This window comes from Gorilla gorilla, chromosome 2 (genome assembly GCF_029281585.2).
Source record: "Gorilla gorilla gorilla isolate KB3781 chromosome 2, NHGRI_mGorGor1-v2.1_pri, whole genome shotgun sequence".
NCBI lineage: Eukaryota > Metazoa > Chordata > Mammalia > Primates > Hominidae > Gorilla > Gorilla gorilla.
The window spans coordinates 203,384,747-203,406,485 of record NC_086017.1 but is presented as its reverse complement, the minus strand read 5'-3'; the positions used below and the strand labels follow the sequence as shown (position 1 = coordinate 203,406,485).

The 21,739-nt window shown below is 34.9% G+C and overlaps 1 protein-coding gene across 5 annotated transcripts in view; it reads left to right on the top strand.

The window, feature by feature from the left end:
• FGF12 (fibroblast growth factor 12) overlaps window positions 1–21,739 on the top strand; it is a 586,299-nt gene that overhangs the window by 387,372 nt on the left and 177,188 nt on the right. For all 5 annotated transcript variants that reach the window (XM_055382161.2, XM_019024508.3, XM_019024507.3 and 2 more), the window contains one exon: window positions 6,595–6,698. In XM_055382161.2, coding sequence (XP_055238136.1) covers window positions 6,595–6,698 — 104 coding nt within the window. The remainder of the gene's footprint in view (window positions 1–6,594; window positions 6,699–21,739) is intronic.

The window sequence follows — 21,739 nt, the reverse complement described above, 5'->3', positions numbered from 1 at the left end:
CATTTGGCATACAGAAAGTCCTAATAAATATTTATGGTAAGAATAAATGACTTCTAAGTCAGGTTTTTACAAGTGCTGTATGCGAGTTCAACTTTCTAAGGCCAAGGTCCTACTCCAAATGTTAGGATGGTACTTTACATTTTCTCAATTTTTTTCACTTTGTACCCCTCAAAGAAGTTAGGACTTTTATATACTGTTCAATGAAGCTGTTTTAAGTAGTCAAATACTGAGTTTATAATAAAATGACATTTTGCATATCAAAATGCCTAGCAGGATGCCTGAAAAAATAGACAGTCAATGAATATTATCTATTTAGTTTTTCTTTTCTCATTTGTTACTTTCTCTTATCTTCTCCTTCCACTTAAATTTCAATATGAGAATGATTTAGGTTTTGTAGGTCCTAAAGCTTATCTTATGTGGGGTTCTCCCTCAAAAAAATAAATATAATGAAATGAAAATTAGATGCAAAATTGAGTATTTAGACTGAGAAAATAAACCACAACAGTTTAAATTTTGAAAAGCTGAGAACTATCAAAGATGATACAACTCAGGAAAATAATACAACATTTTAATTAATTGCCTGATAGCAGCAAGTCTATAAATTTCCTTCCCATTATTATGGATATATAATTTTTGAATGTCTTTCCATATGACAACAATTTTATTATACATTTCTTGTAGAGAGAAATATAATTCAGTCTTTCCTGTAGCATGATTAATCAAAGTGATCCTTTAATATTTTATAACTTGGAAGTGTTTATTTTAGGTTAACAGCTCATAATTATCTGATGATTAGTGATGTTGAGTATATTTTCATATACCTGTTGGCCGTTTGTATGTTGTTCTAGAGAAATGTCTGTTCAAGCCCTGTGTCCATTTTTTAATTGGCTTATTTGTTTTGTTTTGTTTTGTTTTGCTTTTCCTTTTGAGTCATAGGAGTTTCTTATGTATTCTGGATATTGAACCCCTACCAGATATACAATTTGCAAATATTTTCTCCCATTCCATAAGTTGCCTTTTCATTCTGTTGATTGTTTCCTTTGCTCTGTAGAAGCTTTTTAGTTTAATGTAATCCCACTTGTCTAGTTTTTGCTTTCATTTGCCTGTGCTTTTCGTTATCCAAGAAATAAATCATTGCCAAGGCCATTGTCGACTTTTTCCCCTATGTTTTTTTCCTATGGGTTTTACAGTTTTAGGTCTCACATTTAATTATTTAATCCATTTTGAGTGAATTTTATGTATGGTATAACATAAGGGCCCAATTTCATTCTTTCATGTGTGAATACCCAGTTTTTTCAGCATCATTTGTTGAAGAGACTATACTTTCTCTTCATTACCTTTTCCATTACCTTTTTTCTGTGAAGTTTTATGAATGAGCTTGGTTTATGGACGCCAAGAGTACCAGCTCCATTATTTCATTTTTCAAAATACAAGAGTCAACTTTACAAAAAGATGTAGAACAAGATACTCCTTTTGGAAAGGACAAGTTTAAGAAGATCTTTGAATGTCAGATTAAATACTTGGACTCTATTTGGCATATAATTGTAGTATTATTTAGTCTGCGAATGTTTACTGGGATTGCTAATATACACAGAATATATACTACCCTGCATATTCTCCCTCTTGTTTTCTCTGTCTCTATCTGTCTCCTCCCTTCCTTGTATTATACAAGTGTAGTTTTGATGTGAGTTTTGTTTTGGAGAGCTTACAATCTGGTTGTGGTTGGCAGAGGAAACAGATTTTTTAGAAGAATAAAACTATAAATTGTGATAAATATAGTCTGGATCCAGGAATAGGGCAGCTAAGAAGTGAAAGAAAGCACTTGGCATTTGGTGTGTCATTTCACGCATGTCAGGGATTTCAGTGTGAAGATGTAGGGAGAGTGACATTCCAAGCAGAGAGAGCTAAGTTAGCAAAAAGATGGAGTTTAGAAGGTAGGAGGAGGAAGATCAAATTACTAGAAGCACTCAGTATTGGAGTGAAAGTGCCATGTAGCACAAATGTATGTTGTAGATTAACTTTGAGTATCAGGCTGAGATGCTTTAAGTTTCTAATTTCATTTTTATCTTAAAAAGAACTTTCATTCTAACAAGAAAACCTACATTCCTGGAAATAACGTGTTTTTGTCATAACCCATATAATAACATTTATTTAATAAAGCTATGTACATATACCTGGGCTAGACATTACAGCAACTACCCTCAAGAGTCTTGCATTGTAGGGATGGAGACAGAGATATAAACAAAGAACTCTAAAACCATGTTCTAAATATCATTACCGAAATATACACAAGAAATAAGCCATCTGGAAAAGGGAAGTATTATTTCTGAAGGTTTTTGGGCAAGATTCATGGGGGAGTTCAACAAGGTAGGCCTTAAATGATGAAAAGAGTTGGCCAAATTTAGAAGTGGGAAGATAAGCTTTCCAAAAAGAGATAGAGGACAAAAGAGGACAAACTCCAGCCTAGTTAAAGATCGAGGGGGAACTTAGGAAATGGCAAAAAGCTCTGTGAAGCCGGTTACAGCAGATGGAAAGGGTGACAGGTGATAAGCTGGAAATGTGGGTTGGAGCCAGGTTGTAAAGGACATTGGAGACAGGGAGGAATCACTGCAGGTTGTAAGCAGGAAAATGGCATAAGAGGATGCAAGGGACTTAAAGAGTGGGTGGAGTCAAGCAGCCCAGTTACTATGAGTTAGGACAGTGGCTTTGAGGAGTAGTGAAAGGAGTAGCAAAGGGCTCCTGTGAGCTGGAGCCACAGTATGCTACTCTGAAGATAATTAATAGATAAGAGTAAGTCATTTGCCACCTTTTAGGATTTTTAGGAGGCAGATGAGGACCTTTCCAGAGAAACTATGTTTAGCTTTTACCAATAAAGTCTCGTTTCAAATCGTTTACTGATTTTTAAAAATGGGCTTAGTAAGTCTCACAAAGCAAACCAGCTAAAGGCCATTATCATGTTGTGGTTCATATAAAACTTTCAAACAGATTTCTTGTTTTTCTCCCTGCCTAGCATTATCAGTTTTCTCTCATTCCATGTAGGAAAAACTTTATAGTTGCTTTTCCTTCTATGGTCAGCTACATAAACCAGTGTTCTTAGCGTTTATCCTGGGAAGTCTTTTCTCCTTCTCACAGTAATTATCAGTGAACTTAATTGTTTTCCAGTATCTGCTTTTATTTAAAATGAAGTACCTTGCATCTAGTTCATATCTTGCATATTAATTCTGCTTTCATTAGCATCTCTATCAGTTAGGATTAGAGTTGGCTCTGCATTGCACAGACTAAGAGAACAAGGACTTATTTTCTCACGTAAAAGCCAGACCTGGGTAATTGAATGTTGGACTTGTGCCACTGCTCCACAAAGCTCTCAGGGACCCAGCTCCTTCCAGCTCACCTGCCAACACCCGCTGGGGAGTAGTCCTTGTTTTTTTGGTTTGAGATGATCCAGCTACCATATCCCCATTCAAACAGCAATAGGCAAAGGTTGAGAAGGGGTGCAAAGGACACCTTTATGCTGTCTTTAAGGAAGGATTCCTCAAGCTTATAATGATGTGATGACTTCCATCTCATTGGCCAGTAGTGGGTCCATAGGACCTACATCTGGTTGCAGGATACGTAAGAAGGTGTAGCTGAGTAATCTATTTATTTGCAAGCAGGCAAAAATGGTTATTAGAGGAAATTAAAAGAACAAAAAGGGGAGGCCGAGACAGGTGGATCACAAGGTCAGGAGTTCGAGACCAGCCTGGCCAACACAGTGAAACCCCGTCTCTACTAAAAATACAAAAATTAGCTGGGTTGTGGTGGCAGGCGCCTATAATAGCAGCTACTCTGGAGGCTGAGGCAGGAGAATTGCTTGCACTCCAGCTGGATGACAGAGCTAGACTCTGTCAAAAAAAGAAAAAGAAAGAACAAAAAGATGAAATATGATGTTTTGAACAGGTAGCCACATTAGAGAGCCTGAAAGCCTTTGTTTAGATGCATTTTCCCCTGGGTTAACTCTAAATCTTTTTGTACTTCTATAAATTAAGGTAATCATTCTGTCCTAAATTCTTCATAGCATTTATGGTTGAGGATCAAATACAATTAATGAATGTATCAGCACTTTGAAAATTAATCTTGCACAAATATAAAGTATTAGATTTTAAAGCTTTAAAGCAATCTGCTGAATATAAACTAAAAAATATTACTGAGGCAATATGCCAGTTTTTACAATAGTCTTATGATAACTTTATCTGACAAACAGAAGAATTAGGTATTCGTGACAAATAGCTCTTAGAGAGGACACATCTCTGTCTGTGAATCACTTTCAGAAACATGACAATGCATTTGGTTCTATCAACTCTGTGCAATAAGCATTATCATGTCCATTTTACAGATAGGAAAACTAAGGCAGAGAAGTTAAATGAATAGCTCAAAGCCATGTAACTGAGTGGAGGATTTAGAAACTATGTGTCTGCAAATCTCATAATCTGTGTTGTTGCTCTAGTTTTCATATGTCACACGTCTTGTTGCCTATTTGGTAAAGTCTAGATATCTAAGATTAGAGTGACAGACTCGGTTATTTATCCTTATTTTATTTACATGGTGTTCTTTCTCATTTCCCCCCAATATAAATCAAATCCACCAATCTGCCAGTCCCTTTCTGCATACACACATTACTCTGCAAAACCACCTAACTTCCGCCTCACTAAAATGTTTTCTGTTCTTGGCTTTCTCAACTTCCGCTTCTTCTTTAGGTGTCAACTCAGGTTCCATTTTCTGTGTAAGGCATTCCATGAATACTTCAGGCCACACAGAGCTTCCATTTTCCTGAACTTCTGTAACATAGGGAATATATATATAGAATGCATATATTACATTTAATTATAGAAGTAAATTATACACTGTATCATATTATTCCATATGTCTTAGCTTTTTCTCCCCAACTAGACTTTATCTAGTTCTTGTATTTCTTAAGTTGTTTCAGTAACACAAGGACACTGGTAAGAATATAGCAAGAAATAAAACCAGTTCAAATCTAAATTGAGCCAACAATTAATCTATAAGAAACTACTTACAGTTTCTTATTTAGTCTCAGTTTTCGTAACAAATGTGGAAATGGATTCAAAAAGGCAAAAGGACTGATCCGATGTCGACAGCTAAGAATGGAATCCTGTTCTACTAAACTTGTGGTCTAAGACTTGATCCTCTACAACTGTCAATTGAACATTTGACTGAAAGCCAAATACTGTGAGTGTGTGTGTCTGCATGTGTGTGTGTTTAGCTTACTATCGTAGGTTGAGAGAAGCCGAGAAAAATAGAGGCATCCCTAAATAATGGTAGCCCTTGGGTTAATTTATGCGTATCTTGTATTAAAAACTAAGAAGACGAGAACTGATAGGAATTTTATCAACAGAAAAAGTGGATAAGAACTTCTAATTAAGCCAGGATACTGAAATGAACTGCAGAGATATTTTCTTATGCATACAGCCATGAGATACTTAATTCATATCCATGTTGCCATCTATAGAGCCTAACTATGTGATTGCTTTTCTTCCATACGCAATGTGAATTGTTTCAGGGTGGGGGCAGTGTTTTCTGTTTATGCTTATTTTGTGATCTCAAAAGTAACTGAAATAATCCCAAGGACAGAAAAATATTGTTGGAAGAAAAATAGAAGGTTCTCAGGTATTTTTTTTTCTGATCTATGAATTCCTTCTCTAAGTGGACATATAGACTATTGAGTATTTTGAGTGATGAGCAACTCGAATATGTAAAGACTGCAAGCATGTTTCCATTTCATCTTAGGATGTTGAATTACTTTTGTCAAATTAATTCTTAATGGTTTTGAGTACGTGTGTGTGTGTGTGCATATATATATGTGTATATATATTTGTATATTTATAGTATGTATATATGTGTGTATATATATGTGTATGTGTGTGTGTGTGTGTGTGTGTGTGTGTGTGTGTGTATTTCCCACCTGGATATAAAATATACCCATTACAGCTTAAGCTATCTATCAATCATCTATCCATCTGTTTATCTCTGTTTATTTACATGTAAAAAATTGAGATATCAAGAAAAAAGTTTTATCTGAATGTTATCACCAAAAAGTCAGTAATTTTTGCATTCTTCTTCTGTGTTCAATATAATGTTTAGTACAACAAGGAAAATACTAAAAACAAGAAGCTTTGGCCTGTTTTAAAGACAGTATTTTGTTATTTCTTATGACTACAGATAGGTTTTCTTCTGTTGAGAATTTTTCGGTCCATATTATTCGTTTGTTAGAAAAAATTATCTTATATTACACTGTTTGAGGATCATTTTAAGGATCAGGGATCCTGAAATCTCAGATCCAGTTGGGCCTTTAGAGACCTTCTAATCCAACCCCTTTAGTACAGAGTTTATGTAATTTACCTGAAGTTACATAGGTAATTAATGCTGGTGCAGGGTCAAGACGTCAATTTCTCTCGTTTTTAGACCTCTCTTTATTTCTCTCTCCATTTTTCTACCAAGTTCAATTAATAGGTTTTAATTCTCAAAAGAATGATTATAAGAAGGATTATTTATTCAAAAGGTCACTGATCCTTTCCGCCCTTCTTTTTCTCCCCCCAGCTCTCTTCAATCTAATTCCCGTGGGCCTGCGTGTAGTGGCCATCCAAGGAGTGAAGGCTAGCCTCTATGTGGCCATGAATGGTGAAGGCTATCTCTACAGTTCAGTAAGTACATTGTAGTGTGTATTTGTGTGTATGTGTGTGAACTAACACTGAGAGGTAATGGAGTAACCATCATGTTAGGCAAGAAAATTGGAAGTTGAAGTCATTTTATATTTTGTGATCCCGTTTTTCAGGATTATTTTGAGGTTTTTTATTTCAGGATAATTTAGAGTGTTAAGGACCATGTCTTGTTGAATGAGTATATTGCAGTTACTCTCCATGCGATATAAATTCTTTGTGTCTAGCTTCCATTTCTGCAGGATATTCTCCTTTTGGAATTTTACCTTTCTGTTTAATTCAAAGAGCAAGACATTTTTCTTTTCTCTTGTTATCTCTCCTCTAAGCATAGAGGATGGCTCAGGAAGGAAAATTCTTCAATTTGTCTGGAAATCATCTCTGTCCTACCATGGAGAAAAAAACTTTCATAATTTGTGAAAGATTGTGGCTTTGTTTGTATTTAGTAGGTCTATGTTTTACCTAATATGTCAGATTCTCAGAATAACTTTAATTTAAAGGCAATATGAATTTATGGAATGAGCTCTGGATTACGAGCAAGGATATTTGAGTTTTATTTGCATTTCATTTACTATCTTGATATCCCTTTGGGCAAATTATCTACCTTCGTTGGCTTAATTTTGGACTTTTCAAATGAGCATGTTGGACACCATGTTGTATCATGTCTTTCAAATCCCAAACTGGCAAAATTAGGTAGCATCAGTGGCTACATTATCAGCACTGACATATTTTAAAGTAGCGAACACAATTATGATGCTTGTCTCACTCTCAGGATAATAATTTATGCGTTGAGAGAATGTGGCTGCACTGAATGGGGTGTGTGTGTGTGTGTGTGTGTCTGTGTGTGTGTATTTCCGCTTTCTTGTAAGAGAGTTGGCTATTTGTAGTTCATGAAAAAAATCCTTGAAAATCATGATTACAGATTTCCACCCTTACTTTCTATGATCTCAGTAAATAGCACAAGGTTATTTTGGAAGTTTCCATATGTCTGCTGGATTCTAAATTAGTTATTGACTAATTTTCATTAGGCTCTTCCAATGTTCAATTAAACAAAACTCTGGTACCTTGGAGCTCAGAAATTGATACTCTCAAATATGGTGTTTTTACATGCTGCACAGAAGAAGCAGCCTCAAGTCTTCTGTGAACTCCGTCTGCCTCCTGTGTCTTAATCCTGTCTCTCCCAAAGCACAGGATGAAGTTGTTCTCTGGAGTTCCCTTATCTGCCTAAGCTCGGACCTGCCAAAGAAGAAAACAATTACCTTTGGTCTCTTCCCAGAGTTTTCATTAACTGAACTCTGAAGAAAGACAGAAGTCCATCAATACACCTAGATAGCATTTTGTCACAAACTGTGGTCTACTCTGCAGACCCAAAAGACTTTGGTCCCAGCTCATTGTATGTTCTTTAAGTTCATTGAACTCCCCCCCAAAATCATTTGCTATCACTGTAAAATCATCCACACAGCCCCATCTCCCTTTCCTCTAAAAAGAAGGGTATATAACCATGTGTACCACATTTCGCATGGTGGGGTAATCACCGTGTAATTCTCCCCAGTGCACATTAATAAATTTGCATTTCTTTTCTCCTCTTAATCAGCCTTTTTTTCCATCGATTTTCACTTAATCTACAGAGAGTGAAGGGAAAATTTTCCTTTGGCTCCAACAGGTACATCATACTTGCTTATTAGTAATACACCTGTCATTTGTATTACAATTATTTTTTTTACTCCTGAAAATATTCAGATCAAAATATACACTATATTTTGTATTTACACTATAAATATGCTATATGTGTACATATACCTTTTTTCAAAGTTTCTGCTTAAAATAACAATTAAATACATTTTCAGTCAAAATAATGGGCTCTCTTAGTGTGTCACAGCTCTAATAATTCTTAATGTCCAGTTATTGTGAGTCTATTTTAAATGTAAGAATTAAAATTTAAAAAGGCAAGAGGATGTTATTTTGAATATTTCTAGTTAGTCTTATTTAAAGATTTAATCAGTCATTAAATAAGCAGCTAAATGTAGACTATATTATGTATATTTAAAAGGTCATAATTCAGGTTATAATTCCACAGAAGCTATAGAGTTCAGTTTATTAGACTAGAATTGATCCCCAAAGGTCCATGAAGAAGAAAAACACAGAAAGTTTGACAACAGTATTGTAAGCAGGAGAGAATTGTATAAGGGAAGGAGGGAGTTTGGAGGGATTGCTGGGTTGTGGTTTCATCCTCTGAAGCTTTTCAGAGATGCATTCCTTCTGTCCTTCTTGCTTAGTTCTGAGGTTAAGAGGGGGTGGGAATCTTGAGCCAAAAGAGGGAGTTTCTTTTGTAATGGAGTTTACCTTTGTAAACCTATTGGTGTATCTGTATTTTCAGTTCTCTTGACTTAAGTCAAACTTGCCTCACATCTAGAATCACAATGCTTTCCTCTCGTGAGTTAAAAGTCATCTGTTAACTTTGACTTTCCTGAGGTGTTTCTGGTATGCATTAAGGCTAGAATTTCTTTGAAAAGCAATTTTCTATGTCGTAGGCAACACTGTAGTTGGGCAACCAATAAGGGTCATAACTGCAGTTTATGGAGAGAGAGGAGAGGGCTGAAGCAAACTAAGAGGACCTACATAAGCTAATTTAGAACCCAAAAGATTCACAAGCAGGATCACTTATCTAGTGTCATTTACCTGGCTTCTATTTATTTTTAAGCTAGGAATTAATTCCCTTGTTACTTTTGATTTCTATTTCTTCACCAGGAAGCAGGAGGAGAGAGTGTCAAAGACGGAGTGAGTGTTAGGTAGCACAGAGCTATAGTTTTAAGAGTTGTTCTGAAATTTTGTGTTTTAATAGGTGAGTTTAATCCATATATATTTGATGAGATTATTGATGTATCTGGATATTTTTTTACCATAATAGTTTGTATTTTTTAAAATTTCCTTTGGTTTCTCTTTTCTTTTTTAAAAAATTCTGTTGCTTTATTCACATTTTTTTTATTTTATTAAATTATTCTGCAAGTTTGTAACCTTAGGCTGTATTTTTATTCCTGTAGTGGTTAGTCCTATTTTTTTAAATCATACATAAATCACGACATACTTTGCTAAATATTTTTTAGTGTTTCTGTCTTCCTTTCCAACAGCTTATGGAGGTTACAGTGTTTTTTGCTAGTAAATACCACAACCTTTCTTGCTGCCAGTTTGATTAGTTGCACTTTAAAATAAAATCATATGCACAATTAGTTATTTTATAGCTAATCATTAAATTAATGAATGTTTTGAATAATTTTATGCATAGAACTTTTGTTTGTGTGTGTATATCAAATTTGGTCTCTGATTTCACTTTCCTTCTAAACTAAACCTTTAATTGTTTTGTGTGTGAGGGTGTGTGGATGGTGAACTTGCTTTTGGTTTCCATGAAAATGTCTTCCTTTCACTTTCATTCTTGAATTGCAGTTAAGGTAGTTATACAATTCTGAGTAGACCAATATTTTTCTCAGCATTTGGAAAATAATATTACATTGGTTTCTGGTATCTATTGTTAATTATGAGAAGTTTGTCATCAGTTTAATATTCTTTCCCTTGTAGGTAATCTCTACAGACACTTTCTTCCGTCCTGGAAAACTAAAATTCTGTATACTCATTGAACAACAGCTCTCTTTCCTCTCCTCCCCCAGCCCCTAGCAACCACCATTTTTTACTTACAGTTACAAAGAGGTTGACTACTTTAGATATCTCATATAGGTGGGAAAATGCAGTATTTGTGCTTTTTGTAACTGGCTTATTTCACTTAGCGTAATGTTCTCAACATTCATCTATGTTGTAGAATATGACAGGATTTCCTTCTTTTTAATGTTTAAAAATATTCCATTGTATGTTATATGCATTCTACATTCTGTTTATCTATTCATCTATTGATGGACATTTAGGTTACTTTGGCCTCTTGGATATGAGATTACTGCTGCAATGAACATGAGTGTACAAATGTCAAGATCTTGTTGGATTATATGGTAATTCTGTTTTTGTTTTTGTTTTTTTTTTTTTTGAGAAAACTCCATACTGTTTTCCCTATCAGCAGCATCATTTTACCTTCCCACCAACAGTGCACGAAAGTTCCAATTTCTTCACATCCTTGCTAACACTTGATACTTTTTGTTTCTTTTGATAGTGGCCATCCTAACAGGTGTGAGATGATAACCCATTTTGTTTTGATTTGCATTTCTCTAATAACTAGTAGTAATGGGCATCTTTTAACATACCTGCTAGTCATTTGTAAATTTTCTTTGGTGACATGTCTATTCAATTCCTTTGCCTACTTTTTAATTGAGTTGTTTTGTGTTGTTGTTGTTACTGAGTTGTAGGAGTTCTTTATAGATTCTGGCTATTAAGCGCTTATCAGATATATGATTTGCAAATATTTTCTCCCATTCTGTAGGCTACCTTCTCACTCTGTTAGTTGTTTCTGTTGATACATAGAATTTTTAAAGTTGCATGTAGTCCTATTTGTCTATTTTTGCTTTTGCTGCTTATTGTTTTGGTGTCATATCCAAGATATAGTTGCCAAATCCAGTGTCATGAAGGTTTTTTCCTATGTTTATTCTAGGAGGTTTTTTGTTTGTTTGTTTGTTGTTGTTTTGTTTTTTGTTTCTTGAGATGGAGTCTTGCTTTGTTGCCAGGCTGGAGTGCAGTGGTGTGATCTCAGCTCACTGCAATCTCCACCTCCTGGGTTCAAGCGATTCTCCTGCCTCAGCCTCCTCTTATGCAGAGATTTGTAATCCATTTTGAATTAATGTTACATGTGGTGTAAGGTAAGGGTCCAATTTCATTCTTTTGCATGTGGATATACAGTTTTTCCAACACCACTTGTTGAGAGGCTAACCTTTCTCCATTGTGTAATCTTGTTGAAGATGATTTGACCGCATATGAAAGGGTTTATTTCTGGGCTCTCTATTGTGTTCCATTGGTGTTTGTGTCTCTTTGTGCCAGTACCATACTGTTCGATTACCATAGTTTTCCTCTACGTTTTGAAGTCAGAAGGTGTGCGACCTACAGCTTTATTTATTTATTTTTTCTTAAGATGGTTTTGGCTATTTGAGGTTCCTTGAGATTTTATATAAATTTTGGAATGGAGTTTTCTATTAGTGCAAAAAACGACATTGAGATTTTGATAGCAATTGTATTGAATATGTAGATTGTCCCCGCTAGTATGGACATTTGAAGAATATTAGGTTTTCTGATTCATAAACATGGGATTTCTTTTGACAATGTTTAGTAGTTTTCATTATACAAGTTTTTCAACTCCTTGATTAAATTTAATCTCACAGCGCCTTTTAGAAAGGAAGACCAAAATAATTTTAATGGTATTAAATAACATTTTAAAAATAGAGTAAATAAAAAGTTCTTAATGCATCTCTTTCTCAAACAAAAGAAGGTTAAGCATGTTGGAAACTTATGTTTCTGAAACACATTTTTCGATAGTTCAGGAAATACCATTCTGTGTTACAATCTGTTGAAACAGATTTTTCTACAAATTTTACCTTGTACATAGACAGTGTCTTTTAAAAATTTTGCTGTTTAACCAGTTTTGATTTAAAATGTAATATCCTTTAATGTTTTATTCTTTTTGAGTTTTAAAAGTTTTTGACAAAACTTGTAAGACCACCTAAATTTTCTCAAATGATCACAGTGCTTAAAGGCATTTCGGTTGGGAGTGGGGAAGGAGAGGTATATTTTCATTTTATACAGGAAAGACAAAACCCAAGTAAGCCCTCGACCATCCTCTGTAAATTGACTCACATCTTTTTATATTTGAGTTGTTTGAACTGAACCTTGTATAAATAAAGCAAATGTAGATAAACATCATTTGGTATGATATTATAAAGCTAGATTTTCAAATTGTGGTTAGAACACTAGTGATATAATATTTTAGGTAACTTGATGGAATGAAACATGTGATAAAATATGTAAAGAGTAAAAATAAGATTTACTAAAGTGCTATCACTGATACTGTTATATTTGCCTTTTTCTCTTCTGTACCTATGTAATTCATAATTTTCCTTAAAGCTCAGCTCAAATCTTACCTGATATATCACCTGTCTCCATTGTCCATCCTCTATGAGAATTAGATGCTACTTCTGCTGTAATATCTGAGCACTTGACTTTATTTTGCTGGTGGGCAGGAATTACATCGTATTCATCTTTGCTATCTGGGCCATCTGGGCCACATATTTGTCCCAACCACAGCATTAAACACATTCCCTGGTAAAGGAAGATTCTCAGTAAAGATTGTTGAATTTTGAAGAATTGCCTATTTCAAGTATAGATGGAACAAATTTCATACAATTGTTGCACAATTAACTATGATTACATTGATCAAAGTTTAATTGGTAGTCTTACAAACCACTGCACAAATGCTGGTTTGTCCTCAAAGCAATCTCAGTAAACCTAAAATTTGTTCAATACATACTGATTGAAAGTCTACCACATCTCAGGCACCAGACTGCATACTGAGCATATAAAGATGAATGAAATAGATACAATTCTTATCTTGTTATAGTTTGCTCTTATAATCATAATTAGTTAGCTGTCGTAAAGAGTTTAGGCCAACTGCTAATTTAGAGGGCATAGTCCTCAAGACCACCCTCACTTCTGGCACCAACTGCAAGTTTGTGGCCTCACAGAATCATCTTTACATTGATAACTTTCCAGAAGGACTCACAGAACTCACTGAAAACCATGGTTATACTCACCGTTACAGTTTATCTTTGGGAGAGGGACAGATTAAAATCCGCCATGGGAAGAAATACCTAAAGCAGGATTCAGTAGAAGTACCAAATACTGAGCTTCTATTGTCGTCTTCCTATAGAGTCAGGACATGTTACTCTTCAGGTACCAACATGTGATAATACACATGAAGTGTCGCCAAGCAGGAAGCTCACCTGAGCCTCTATGTCAAGAGATGTCATTGGCATCTGTTACGTAGGCAGGATTCATTCATTGCGCATGTGCTTGATCCCAGCCTCTGACTCCACAGATATTGTGTGACCCAAAGTCCCTACCCTAAATCATAGTGTTATTCTCTATTTAGCCCAAGGCTCTCAGGAAAACACAAATTACCTTCCAGAAACCAAGGGCAATGGCTGCACCTCTTTTTGGGCAAGTTCTTTATGTGTCCAGTGTCCAAGTGAAGTGAATGCCATAGTCCATAAATATGTACCTGTAGCTCTGCTTCCAGTCCCACGCCCTCACTCGTCTGACTACCGTCTATTTTCTTACCCCAGCTCAGAAGAAGAAAATAATGAAAGAAAAGAAATTTATGGGTGTAATATCTGGCATATCAGCACTTGGGAAATAAAAATATAACTCACTGCTTTGTATAACTTAGGAGCCTTGACATTTGCATCTAGGAAAATAGCACTTAAAAATAATGCAGTTTGAACCTGGACAAGAGGTGAGAATCTGTCTCTACAAAAAATTTAAAAATTAGCTGGGGATGGTAGCATGCACCTGTGTTCCCAGCTACATGGGAGGCTGAGGTGAGAGGATTGCTTCAGCTTAGGACATCGAGGCTGCAGTAAGCCATGTTTGTGCCACTGAACTCCAGCCTGGGCAATAGAGCAAAACCCTTCCTCAAAAAAAGCAATTTGTATAATTTGAAACATGTCTAGAACACATAACTAGGCAAACATTGGACCTGTTTTAATGAATAGTTTGATGTGCTTAGCACACTTATCGCTGGCATTTTAGTGGTTAATATTGGTTAAAATGTTTTTAAAAGGTTTATTTTTTTTCAAACTATAGCGATGATTTGTTTACTTTTTATAAACTTAGACTATTTATTGCCCAAATCTGAATTAGGTAGTTTATGAACTAAATGAGAGTTTTTTTAACTAAAGGATAAACTGAAGTCAAATTGTGCGAGCACAGTTTTTTGTTTAAACAGGGCCTTAACCTGTACCAATTATATTTGAAGCTGAAATAGTGATAAAGACGCTTATTTTAGTCAGTCTATATTCTAATAAATAAGTAATATTATAAGTTCTTATCAGAGTAGCTGTAACCATGAGAATCATGGTAACAATATTAATGGCTGTGCTAGTGCAAATAATACAGTGTACTTTTAGTTTTTGTTGTTTCTGAAGGACTTTTAGATTTGTATTTAATTTCACCACAACTCTGTGAGGAGGGATAGAAATGAACCAGTAGATATTGATGAAGAGCTGAGGCTTAGTGAGCTGCTTGACTTAAATAAGCCCACTCTGGTGACTAATAGAACTAGAGTTGAAATCTAGGTCTTCACTTCCACAACCATGAGCTTTTCATAATACCATACTGCTCTTGGCCTTATGTGCAATAAAACCTTTCCATTGGAATGTTTCTCATATTTTCCCATGTGCTTTCACATAAACTGTCACATTTGAGCCTTGCAATAACTCTGATATTATTGCTGAGTGACAGAAGTATGCCTGGGAAACAGAGAAGTCATGTGACTAAAATGAGGTCACTCAGCATTGTGAGGCAGGTTAAGAAAAAGCAACTTCTAGTTCAATATTCATTTCTTTAATCAATATTGCTTCTCCTATTTGCTGTTGCAATTAAGGATGTGCCATACTACAATGTTCCAACATAATATAAAAAGCATAATTCTTTGAAAACCAGGGCAGCCTATCACCTTGTTTGTGATGGCTTTATTACGGTGATAACACCAACAACAAAGATGAAAGAGAGACTGCTTGATTGATGCATGTCCTCTGCACCATTTGGAATTTCTCCCTTAAAGTATTGCCTTGGTGCAAGCAGACAATGTTAAGATTGTGAGATGACGATACTGATTTTATATTGAAAAGCTGTGTCAGGAGTTATTGAGAAACACGAGTTGGGGGTGGTGATCTCTAAGGAAGAAAAATGAAAGGGCCACTATTGGTAACTATAAGGAGAGGACTATTTTATGTCCACAAGGTAGATGATGGGAGAAAGTGGTTGTTATTCCCTCCTCTAATTTCTTTTACTTCCCCACCATCATAGATATCCAAATTTCTCCCATCATTTAGGACCCAGTAAACATTTTCCTAATTTCTGCAGCCCCAAATAACTTCTACATTTTATACTTTGATGGGACATTTATCTCTGTATTTCCTTTCTTTTGTTAGAATTTGTTCTTAATGCTTTTTATATCCTATCAGATGCAAATTCCTTGAGGTTAGGGATCATATCTAATATAGATTAATATCTCTCATGGCACTGAAAACTGTAATTCCAATTTTCAGACATCTGCTGAAGTCTAGTTGAATCAGTTGATAGAGGCATCATACAGTTTAATTTTGGCAATAATTCACTGGCTGTCTGGACTTAATGGGCTTTATAATAATTTTCCTGAGTATGACCCTACACACTTTCCAGTTCAGTGACTAGTTCACTTTTGAGGAGTCTGTTTCTATTCTACTGAAGCATGTAAAGTTTACTCGAGGAATCTTAGTGTTCACACTTCCCTATTGAGGCTGATATGGTGCTGTAGTTTTAAGAGCTGATATTGCCATGTTTTTCTTTCTATACTAAATACTGTTTATAAAAGGTAAGGGAGAGGTAAAGATTAGCCATGATATCTTCCTGGAAGCCACCTGGTTTTACAGTTAATCTCTCAGTGAAAGAATTCTGTTCCATCCTAAAAAGATACGCAGGCTTTATAAAACAAGCATATCTGGAATAGAGGTACAAAGCAGTTACCCATTCTGGAATTTGAGTTTCCTTATCAACATACTTTCTCATGGAAAGTTCTGAAATCTGAGGCATATTCACAGCTCTTTCTTGGGACAGCAAATGAGTGACATCTCAGAAAAGTGAAAGACGAGAGAGAGAGCGAGAAACAAGAACCTTAACTATTAATGTCGAATGAATCATAGAATTTGAAGTTAATGATGCCTAAATAGAGAAAAGTCAAAGGCCAAATCATCGAGGCTTGTTCAACAAGTAGATTGTTAAATATTCAGTTTAGATCATTTACATAATTTTTTCTTCTCATATACTCGTGATTTCCTTGACCTTTGTAACATTCCTTAAAAAAAAATTGGGGGCATAGCACCTAGAAAAGGATTATCTATTTTGCCTATTTCTTTTTTCACCCCATATATATTTACTAAATGAACTGGAAATTTTTTCAGTTAAAAAAAGAAAGAAAACATGGAATTCTGTCAACCCAAGAACCTGGCAATTACTGCTTGCAAACATGTGACGTGGGTTATTTTTTGTTGGGATTAGGTTGTCTTTTTTCAGAAACAGATTATTAGTTATATTTTCAATAAGGATTAACAGTAAGCATCCATTTTTAACTTACAATGTATTCATAGTAAATAGTGTTGGTTTTTTTTCTAAGAGTTTATAACTTATGGAAAATGTTAATACTTTAGCTCTAGGGCTAACCTTAATTGGAAAATTAGCATATATGTTTCTAGAAACATTTTTCATTAGAAAATAAAAGCAAGGCTCAACTTTTGAGAGCAGCACTAATGAGGACCTTTGGTTAAATTATTTGAATATGATGCCAGATTTTGTATTTTTCTTTTCCATCTTGTCATTAGCCACATTAGGCCAACAAGTAGTCGTATTTCCAAAGTTTCTAGATTGTATTTCTTTAGTCATCAGTGAATCAGGGAATATTAAGTAGTAATTTAAAACGTAAGCTTTAGAAATAAAACTGTGTTTGAATCATAGCCCTGTAACTTACTTCCTCTGTGAAAAAATTGGAAAGTTTTTTTAACTTTCTAGATTGTTTTCTTATGTGTAAAACAGGGGTAATGAGAATATGGGCTTTATAGAATTGTGTAAGGATTAAATGGAAAGATGCATGTAAAGTCCTAGGGCAGTGTATATTATGTACTCAACACTCAGTGTTAGCCATAAGCAGTAACAGTAGCAGCAGTAGATATATTTTAAAAAGATGCTCGGTGTACCCTCAAACAGCTCCTGAGCATCAATCCATAAAGTTTCTGTAGGATTAATCTCACTGCTAGTTTTAGTGCTGGTTCCTGCTTTGCCTAATCAAATATCTTTAGTCACTCTGGTCTTGGGGGATTGCTTGAAGAGTATTTCTCATCTAATTAGGGCAAATTAGCTTCAGGCTCAAGACTTTATCTGTTGAAAGAGAGTTGCATTTTATTATTATTATTTTTTAATTTTAAGTTTTGTGGGCACATGGTAGGCATATATATTTATGGGGTACAAATGATATTTTATTTAATTAATTAATTAATTAATTATTTTGAGACAGTCTCGCTCTGTCGCCCAGGCTGGCATGCGGTGGCTTGATCTCAGCTCACTGCAACCTCTGCCTCCTGGGTTCAGGCAATTCTGCAGCCTCAGCCTCCCAAGTAGCAGGGACTACAGCTGCACACCACCACACCCAGCCAATTTTTTTGTATTTTAGTAGAGATGGTGTTTCACTGTGTTGCACAGGCTGGTCTCAATCTCCTGAGCTCAGGCGATCTGCCTGCCTCAGCCTCCCAAAGCGCTAAGATTACAGGCATGAGCCACCATGCCCTGCCACATGAGATATTTTAGTACAGGCATATAATGATAAATAATCACATCAGAGTAAATGAAGTATCCATTACCTCAAACACTTACCCTTTCTTTGTGTTATAAACAATTCAATTATACTCTTTTAGGTAATTTAAAATGTACATTAGCTTATTGTTCACTGTGTTGTGCTATCAAACATTTGATCTGAAACATTCTATCTAACTATATTTTTGTACCCATCAACCAACCCTACTCCCCACGTCCCCCTTTCCTGACCTCTGGTAAGCATCATTCTGCTCTCTATCTCCATGTGTGCAATTGCTTTAATTTTTAACTCCTGCAAATAAGAACATATGATGCTTGTCTTTCTGTGCCTCTTTTATTTCACTTAACATAACATCTCCCAGTTCTATCAATGTTGTTGCAAATGACAGGATCTCATTCTTTTCTGTGGCTGAATAATATTCCGTTGGGCATAGATACCATATCTTCTTTATCTATTCATCTGTTGATGGATAGGTTGTTTCCAAATCTCGGCTATTGTGAATAGTGATGTGGTAAACATAGGAGTGCAAATATCTCTTTGATATACCTATTTCCTTTCTTTTGGATATACCTAGCAGTGGGATTGCTGGATCATATGGTCATTCAATTTTTAGTTTTTTGAGGAACCTCCATACTGTTTTCCATAGGTGTACTAATTCACATTCCTATCAACAGTGTTGAAGTTTTCCCTTTCTTCACATCTTTGCCAGCCTTTGAAGTTGCCTGTCATTTGGATAACAGCCATTTTAACTAGAGTGACATGATATCCCATCATAGCTTTGATTTGCATTTCTCTGATGATCAATGATGATGAGCACCTTTTTATATACCTGTCTGCCATTTGTAAGTCTTCTTCTGAGAAATGCCTACTCAGATCTTTTGCCAGATTTCAGTAGTTTCATACTTTGAGGTCTTAGATTTAAGTCTTTAATCTATTTTGATTTGATTTTTGTCCGTGACAAGAGATAGAGGTCTAGTTTCATTTTTCTGCATGTGGATATCCAGTTTTCCAAGCACCATTTATCAAAGAGACTCCTTTCCCCAATGTATGTTCTTGGAAACTTTGTCGAAAATGAGTTCTCTGTAGAGGTATGAATTTATTTCTGGGTTCTCTATTCTGTTCATACATTGGTCTGCATATCTGTTTTTATGCCACTACCATGTTGTTTTGGTTACTAGATCTCTACAGTATAATTTGAAGTCAGGTAATGCGATTCTCTCAGTTTTTAATTTTTTTGCCCAGGATAGCTTTGGCCATTCTGGTGTGTGTGTGTGTGTGTGTGTGTGTCTGCTTGTGGTTTCATATAAATTATAAATTTTAGGATTATTTTTTCTATTTCTGTAAATAATGTTGTTAGTATTATGATAAAGATTGCATTGAATCTGTAGATTGCTTTGGGTAGTATGGACATTTTAACAATATTGATTCTTCCAATCCATGAACATGGAATATTTCCCATTTTTTTGTGCCCTCTTCAATTTATTGAATCAATATTTCATATTTTTTATTGTAGAGTTCTTTCACTTCTTTGGTTAAGGTAATTCCTAGGTATTACATTTCATTTGTTGCTATTGTAAATTGATTTTTTAAAATTTCTTTTTCTGATTGTTCACTGTTGACATATAGAATGCCACCGATTTTTGTATGTTGATTTTGTATCCTGAAACTTAACTGAATTTGTTTATCGGCTCAAAGAGTTGTGTGGTTTTTTTTTTGGCCTTAGGTTTTTCAAATATACAATCATATCATCTGCAAACAAAGATAATTTTACTTCTTCCATTCCAATTTGGATGCTTTTTATTTCTTTCTCTTCTCTGATAGTTCTAGCTAGGACTTCCAGGATTATGTTGAATAACAGCAGTGAAAAGTGGGCATCCTTGTCTTGTTCCCTAATCTTAGAGAAAGACTTTCTGCTTTTCCTTGTTCAGTATGATACCAGCTGTGGGTCTGCGATGTATGGCTTTTATTTTGTCAGGATATGATCCTTCTATAACCATCATTTTTAGGGTTTTGATCATGAAGAGATTTTATCAAGAGATTTTTCAGCATCAATTGCAAAGATTATATGATTTCTGTTCTTCATTCTGCCGATATGACATATCACATTGGTTGATTTATGAATGTTGAACCATTCTTGCATACCTGGGATAAATCCCTCTTGTTTATGATGAATGATTTTTTTAATGTGTTGTGGAATTTGGTTTGCTAGTATTTTGTTGTGTGTTTTTGCATCAGTATTCAACAGAGATACTAGCCTATAGTTTTTTTGTGTGGTTTTTTTTTTTGAATGTCTTTATCAGGTTTTGGTATCAGGGGTAGTACTGGCCTCACAGAATGAGTATTATTCCCTCCTCTTCTATTTTTTGAAATTGTTACAGTAGGTATTAGTTCTTCATTAAATGTTTAATAAAATTATTCAGCAGTGAATCCACTAAGTCCTGGAACTAAGTTTCTTTTTTGGGAGACTTTTTGTAACAGCTTCAATCTCGTTACTTGTTACTGGTCTGTTCGGGTTTTGGACTCTTTCAGGGTTCAATCATGGTATGCTGTATGTGTCTGAGAAGTTATCTGTCTTCTAGGTATTGTATTGGTGTGTAGTTGCTTATAGTAGCCACTAGTGATCCTTTGAATTTCTGTGGTAGCAGTTGTAATGTCTCCTTTTTTTGTCTCTGATTTTACTTATGTGGGTCTCCTCTCTTTTGTTGTTCATTGGTCTGGCTTAAAAGTGTGTTGATTTTGTTTACCTTTTCAAAAAACCAACATTTTATTTCATTGATTTTTGTATTTTTTTAAATTTCAAGTTCCTTTACTACTACTCTGGTCTTTATTATTTATTTTCTTCTCCTAATTTTGGGTTTGATTTGCTCTTGTTTTTTTAGTTCTTTACAATGCATCGTTAGGTTTATTAGAAATGTTTTACTTTTTTATGTAGGCACTTATACCTATCAGCTTTCCTCTTAATATTGCTTTCACCGTATCCTATAGATTTGGGTATGTTGTGCTTTCATTTTCTTTTGTTTCAAGAAATTTTTACATTTATTTCTTAATTTCTTTATTGAGTAAGAAATATTCAGGAGCATATTATTTAATTAGTCTTCATATGTTTGTAGAGTTTTCAAAATTCCCCTTTTTATTGATTCCTAGTTTTTATTCCACTGTGGTCAGAGAAGATACTTGATACTATCTCAGATTTTTTGAATTTTTCCAAGACTTGTTTTGTGACCTAGCATATGGTCTATCCTTGAGAATAATCCATGTGCTGAGAAGAATGTATATTCTGCAGCCATTTAATGGAATGCTGTGTATTTATTAAGCCTATTTGATCTATAGTGCAGATTAAGTTTATTTCTTTGTTGATTTTCTGTCTGGATGATCTGTCCAATGCAGAAAGTGGGGCATTGAAGTCTCCGGTTATTATTTTATTGGGGTCTCTCTCTTTAGCTCTGATAATATTTGCTCAGTGTTGGGTGCATTTATATTTACA